We start from the raw sequence: 6000 nt of genomic DNA on the forward strand, positions 1-6000 counted from the left end.
ATTATTCCTTCATTTAACAAATACTTGCCTGGGCGCCATGGCTCACGCCTGTAATCCAAGCACTTTGAAGGCCAAGGCGGGCGAATCACCTGAGGTTGGGAGTTCAAGACCAGCCTGATCAACATGGTGAAGCCCCATCTTAAAACAAACAAACAAACAAAAAACAAATACTTACTGAGCGAGTGTTGGCTCTGTGCCAGCACTGAGGTAGCTCTGGGGAGGCAACAGGGAAAAGACGGGCCAAGCCATGCCCCACAGAACTCATAGACTAGTGCAGGAGACAGACGATAAACAAAGAACGAAATAAATAAAGGATCGATGGCATTTCTGAGAGTCAAGAGGGCTACAGAGGAGGAAAAAAACACAGAAAAAAAAAGTCCAGTGACAAAGGGGCAAGCAGGAGACATTGCAGATTGGGGTCAGCGAATGACAGCCTGTGAGCCAAATCCAGCCTGCTGCTTGTATTTGTAAATAAAGTTTTATTGGTACACAGCCATGGACATTCATTCACCTACTGTCTATAGCCACTTTGCCCTGACAACAGCAGAGGTGAGCCATTATGACAAAGGCCACGTGGCCTCTAAACCTAAGCTATTTACTGTCTGGTCCTTGACAGAAAAAGGTTTGCCAATCCCTGTTTAGATGTCCAGGAAGTTCGTCTTTTTGAGGATGACATTTGAGTAGAAATATAAATAATGAGAAAAAAAATGAGACAGACAAAGGCCTAGAAGAGGAGATTCCAAGGCAGCAGAACCAGCAGATTTCACGCTCAGACCCTTGGTGAGTTTGAGAAGAGTCAAGAAGGCCCCCAAAGGTCTAGAGCCTGGTAAGTGGAAGGAAAGCAACGGGATCAAGGCAGAGGGGACGGCAGGGGCCAGATCACAAAGGGCCTTGTTGGCCATGGGACGAAGGGTATATTTTATTCCAAGAACAAAGGAAACTGAAGTGTACACAAACATGGTTAAAATGGCAAATTTTATGTTATATGTAATTTATCACATTAAATACACTGGGGAAAAAAGAGAGTAGAGGTCAGCCATTGGGTATTTCTAGGAGTGTTAAGGGATCTGAAGTACTTTTTATGAAAGTCTTCTTGTTGGAAAGCTGCAATTTCTTCAACTCTAAAAACAAAAGCGTAGGCCAGGTGTGGTGGCTCAGACTGTAATCCCAGCAGTTCGGGAGGTAGAGGCAGGAGGATAACTTGAGACCAGGAGTTCGAGACCTGCCTGGGCAACATAGCAAGACCCTGTTCTCCACACGCAAAAAAGGAACAGAACAAAACAAAAAGCTGAAAACGAAGAGATAGTTTAGCTCATGGGCTCTCAATCCAGGCTCAGGGGAAGGTTTTCATATTTACATGTACATTTGGGGAAAGGGGAATGTCAGTAACCACTGTGGATTCTCAAAGAGATCTGTGTTCTCTAGAGCCTCAAAAGATGAGAGAACTCACAGGCCCTGAGCTGCAGCATGACACCATCAGCCCCTGGAAATACAGCATCTTGTGTGCATGGTGGCTCACACCTGTAATCCCCACACACTGGGAGACTGAGGTGGGTGGATCACTTTAGCCCAGGAATTCAAAACCAGCTTGGGCCACATAGTAAAACCGAGTCCCTTCAAACAATTTAAAAATTAGCAAGGCATGGTGGTGCATGCCTGTGGTCCTAGCGGCTCCAGAGGCTGAGGTAAAAGAATCACTAGAGCCTGGGAGGTCAAGGCTGCAGTGAGCTGCACTCCTGCCTGGGCGGCAGAGTGGGATCCTGTCCCAAAAATAAATACATAACCAAGGGCCAAGTGCAGTGGCTCACACCTGTAATTCCAGCACTTTGGGAGGCCGAGGCGGGTGGATCACAAGGACAGGAGTTCGAGACCAGCCTGGCCAATATGGTGAAACCCCGTCTCTACTAAAAATATAAAAACTAGCTGGGCATGGTGGCACACTCCTGTAGTCCCAGGTGCTCGGGAGGCTGAGACAGGAGAATTGCTTGAATCCGGGAGGGGGAGGTTTCAGTGAGCCAAGATCACACTACCACACTCCAGCCTGGGCAACAGAGCAAGAGTCCTTCTCAAAAAATACATACATACGCCGGGCGCGGTGGCTCATGCCTGTAATCCCAGCACTTTGGGAGGCCGAGGCGGGTGGATCACGAGGTCAAGAGATCGAGACCATCCTGGTCAACACGGTGAAACCCCGTCTCTACTAAAAATACAAAAAATCAGCTGGGCATGGTGGCACGTGCCTGTAATCCCAGCTACTCAGGAGGCTGAGGCAGGAGAATTGCCTGAACCCAGGAGGCGGAGGTTGCGGTGAGCCGATCGCGCCATTGCACTCCAGCCTGGGTAACAAGAGCGAAACTCCATCTCAAAAAAAAAAAAAAAAAATACATACATACATACATACATACATACATACGGCATCTTGTTTAATCCCCTCCCCAGGACTGAGGGAAGTGCATCTCATTATTCCCATTTCCCAATGACTACTCTGAGGCTAGAGGAGTAAAATGACTTACTAAGGGGCCCCTGCCAGGCGGTGACACAGGGGTATTCCCGGCCCGTGGGGCTGACTCTAAGGCCCGTGCTCCTGACAGCGGCCTCTCTGTCTTTGTGGTTCTATAAGTCGGACAAAATTATTTTCAGCCATGGAGGAAACATAATGGTATTTTGCCATGTGGATGCTGCTTGTACTGTGGGAGTTTCTGCTTTTGGAGTTGTGTTTTGGGAGACAGGAGATTGTTTTAGCTTTGTTTTTGTGCTGTGGGGTTTCAAAGCATCTGGGAGTACAGACATTTCCATCTTCCTCCTGCTTCCTGCCAGGAGTGTAAATCAGAAACATTTCCCAAACCCAAAAACATACCACCAGGAAAGCAGTGAATTTATACCATGGAATTTGTCTCACTTAAGATGGGCAGAAATAGCTGCCCTGCACGGTGGCAACGTTGAAGGTCGTATAAGGAAGCCACGACAGGGCGCCATGTCCCTGGCTCCCCAGGCCCCGACATGATCCAATTGCTCAGTGCTGTTTTCTTCGAGCAGATTGGATGTTGGCAAACGAGAGAAGGCAAATGAAAAAGCTGAAGGAGGCAGAGGCGAAACTGAAACCAAAATGCAAATAATAAGAGACGAGGTGTTGGGGCCAGGGACCCCGCTCGGAGACTCGCCTCTGCTCAACTTTCATCTGTACCCTCAGGCAGAGCCTGTCAAGCAGAAACATTTCCCTCCTTAAAACATTAATTCTAGGCCGGGTTCAGTGGCTCACACCTGTAATCCCAGCACTTTGGGAGGCCGAGGTGGAGGGATCACCTGAGTTTGAGACCAGCCTGACCGACAGGGAGAAACCCCTTCTCTAAAAAATAAAAAAAATTAAAAGGTGAAAAAAAAAAAACCATTAATTCTACAAAAGCCAGAAGATTGTGTGCCCGGCATTAACTTGGTGATTGAGAGAGAAATGTGGAAGAACAGGAGGATACAGACCTGAGCAGTCACTGGCTACCACATAATCAGTAAGAATGGCATCTATTAACTGAGCACCTACTATGTGCACAGAGATGCTTTACGTGGGCCGGGCATGGTGGCTTACACTTGTAATCCCAGCACTTTTGGGAGGCCAAGGCAGCAGATCACAAGGTCGGGAATTAGAGACCAGCCTGGCCAATATGGTGAAACCCCATTTTTTACTAAAACATACAAAGGTTAGCCGGGCGTAGTGGTGCACGCCTGTAGTCCCAGCTACTGAGGAGGCTGAGGCAGAAGGATCACTTGAACCTGGAAGGTGGAGGCTGCAATGAGCTGAGATCACGCCACTGCACTTCAGCCTGGGTGACAGAGCGAGACTCTGCCTTCTGGGGATAAAAAAAGATACTTTACATGAATCATCTCTGCATCTCACAATACCTGGCCAGGAAGAGCTTGGGTCTGACAAGAACCTCCAGGGCTCTTGTCATGATGCCACTGCTGATTTATCTGTCACCTGCCATCCTGCATTCTCCCCACCCTAAAACTATTCCACGGACCGAGAGACTGAGTGAGCCCCAGAAAGTTGTGATTTTCCCAAGGTCACACAGCAAACAAGCAGTGCTCCTCGTAGTACAGGAGAAAGATCAAGAGACAAATTAGTCTTTGCTGACTTTATCCTGCTAAGCTTCAGTTTCCTCATCAGAAAAATGGGCATTATAATAGCACTTACCTCACAGTGTAGATCATGAAACCATGCATGTGCAGTATCTATGTGATATGGCTTGGCTGTGTTCCCACCCAAATCTTATATTGAATTCTAGCTCCCATAATTCCCGTGTGTCATGGGAGGAACCTGGTGGGAGGTAATTGAATCATGGGGGCGGGTCTTTCCCATGCTGTTCTCGTGATAGTGAATAAGTCTCACAAGATCTGATGGTTTTATAAATGGGAGGTCCCTTGTACAAGTCTTCTCTCACCTACTGCCATGTAAGACATCCCTTTGCCCTTCCTTCATCTTCTGCCACGGTTGTGAGGCCTCCCCAGCCACATGGAACTGTGAGTCCATTAAACCTCTTTTCTTTTTGTTTTTTGTTTTCTTTCTTTTTTTTTTTTTTTTTGCCACAGAGTCTTGCTCTCTGGCCCAGGCTGGAGTGCAGTGGTATGATCTCGGCTCACTGCAACCTCTGCCTCCTGGGTTCCAGAGATTCTCCTGCCTCAGCCTTCCAAGAAGCTGGGATTACAGGCACTTGCCACCACACCTGGCTAATTTTTATAATTTTAATAGAGATAGGCTTTCACCATGTCGCCCAGGCTGGTCGCAAACTCCTGACCTCAGGAGATCTGCCTGCCTCAGCCTCCCAAAGTGCTGGGATTACAGGTGTGAGTCACTGTGCCCGGCCTAAACCTCTCTTCCTTATAAATTACCTAGTCTTGGGTATGTCTTTATTAGAAGCTTGAGAACAGACTAATACACTGTGTGTATGTAGTAGGCATGCAACTTCTCCTGGTGTGAGGTGTGAAGGGGATACTGTAAGGGAAGCAGGTGTTAGTTGTCATTTGTCATAGCAGAAGGAGGTCTGGCTCCAGGGTTGGCTGTTGCTCTTATAAAGTCCAGGGTGAGTCTTTCATGGTGCCTGTTCACAGTGTGCCATGCACTGATCAGCTTCACTGCGTTCTTTAATTTCCTCCTCCCTACAGCTCTATGATCCAGGTACTATTATGGTCATTCCCATTTTACAGATGAGAAAATCAAGGCAAAGAGAGGAACATTAGACAGTGAGTGGTAGAATCAGATTCAGACTCTGCAGCCACACTGCATCTCTCATGCCAGCTTTGCCTCTTTTCCAGTTTGGCACCAACTGGGCGGTGTACATGACCAAGCCGGATGGTACATATATTGTCATGACGGTCCAGGAGCTGCTGCCTTTCTCCTTTGGGCCCGAGGACCTGCAGAAGACCCAGTGACAGCCAGAGAACACCCACCGCCTGTGACAGCCACCTGGAGAACATCATAAAGATGTCTCACAGCCCTGGGGACACCTGCCCAGTGGGCCCCAGCCCTACAGGGGCTGGGCAAAGATGATATTTCCAAATTACACTCCAGGCCAGGCCAGCACCCCTCCTAGCAACCTGCCTTGAGACTTAGAACACCGCCTGCCTTTCCTTTCCTTCCTGTGGGGCCCTCTTTCAAAGTCCCGCCTAGTGTAGACTGGTTCCCCATCAGCCTTCCCAAGGTTCTATCCAGTTCCAAGCAACTTTTATAATTACAAACATCACAGAACATCCTGAATCCAAGAGTGTGTCTTGTTCTGTCTCTATGCTTGCTTGCAGCTCTGAGGAAGGACAGCGTGATTTGTCTTTTTAGGAAGACCTGGACTCTTTCTGCTGGGAGAGAAAATGGGTCCCTTGGAACTGTGGACCTTGTGGTGCGAACAGCTGAGGTTTTAGGTGACTTGTCGACCTGCCCCGCCCCTCCCCCATTCTCTAAATGGGCAGCTCCCCTGGGCTGGTCCTAACTGCCAATAACCATCCTAGAGTGTGTTT

General features: G+C 48.3%; 1 protein-coding gene across 2 annotated transcripts in view; it reads left to right on the forward strand.

Moving 5' to 3' along the window:
• CDA (cytidine deaminase) overlaps nt 1-5748 on the forward strand; it is a 28091-nt gene extending 22343 nt beyond the window's left edge. The window contains exon 4 of one of the 2 annotated variants that reach the window (XM_032300675.1): nt 5305-5748. In XM_032300675.1, the coding sequence (XP_032156566.1) occupies nt 5305-5421 (117 nt within the window). In that variant the 3' untranslated portion in view covers nt 5422-5748. Of the gene's footprint in view, nt 1-3036; nt 3318-5304 lie in introns of those variants that run through there. The other variant, XM_032300677.1, reaches the window with a different exon arrangement.
• Nucleotides 5749-6000: the final 252 nt, after the last annotated feature.

The sequence above is a fragment of the Sapajus apella genome, unplaced genomic scaffold (genome assembly GCF_009761245.1).
Source record: "Sapajus apella isolate SASKATOON/1434 unplaced genomic scaffold, GSC_monkey_1.0 scaffold43, whole genome shotgun sequence".
NCBI lineage: Eukaryota > Metazoa > Chordata > Mammalia > Primates > Cebidae > Sapajus > Sapajus apella.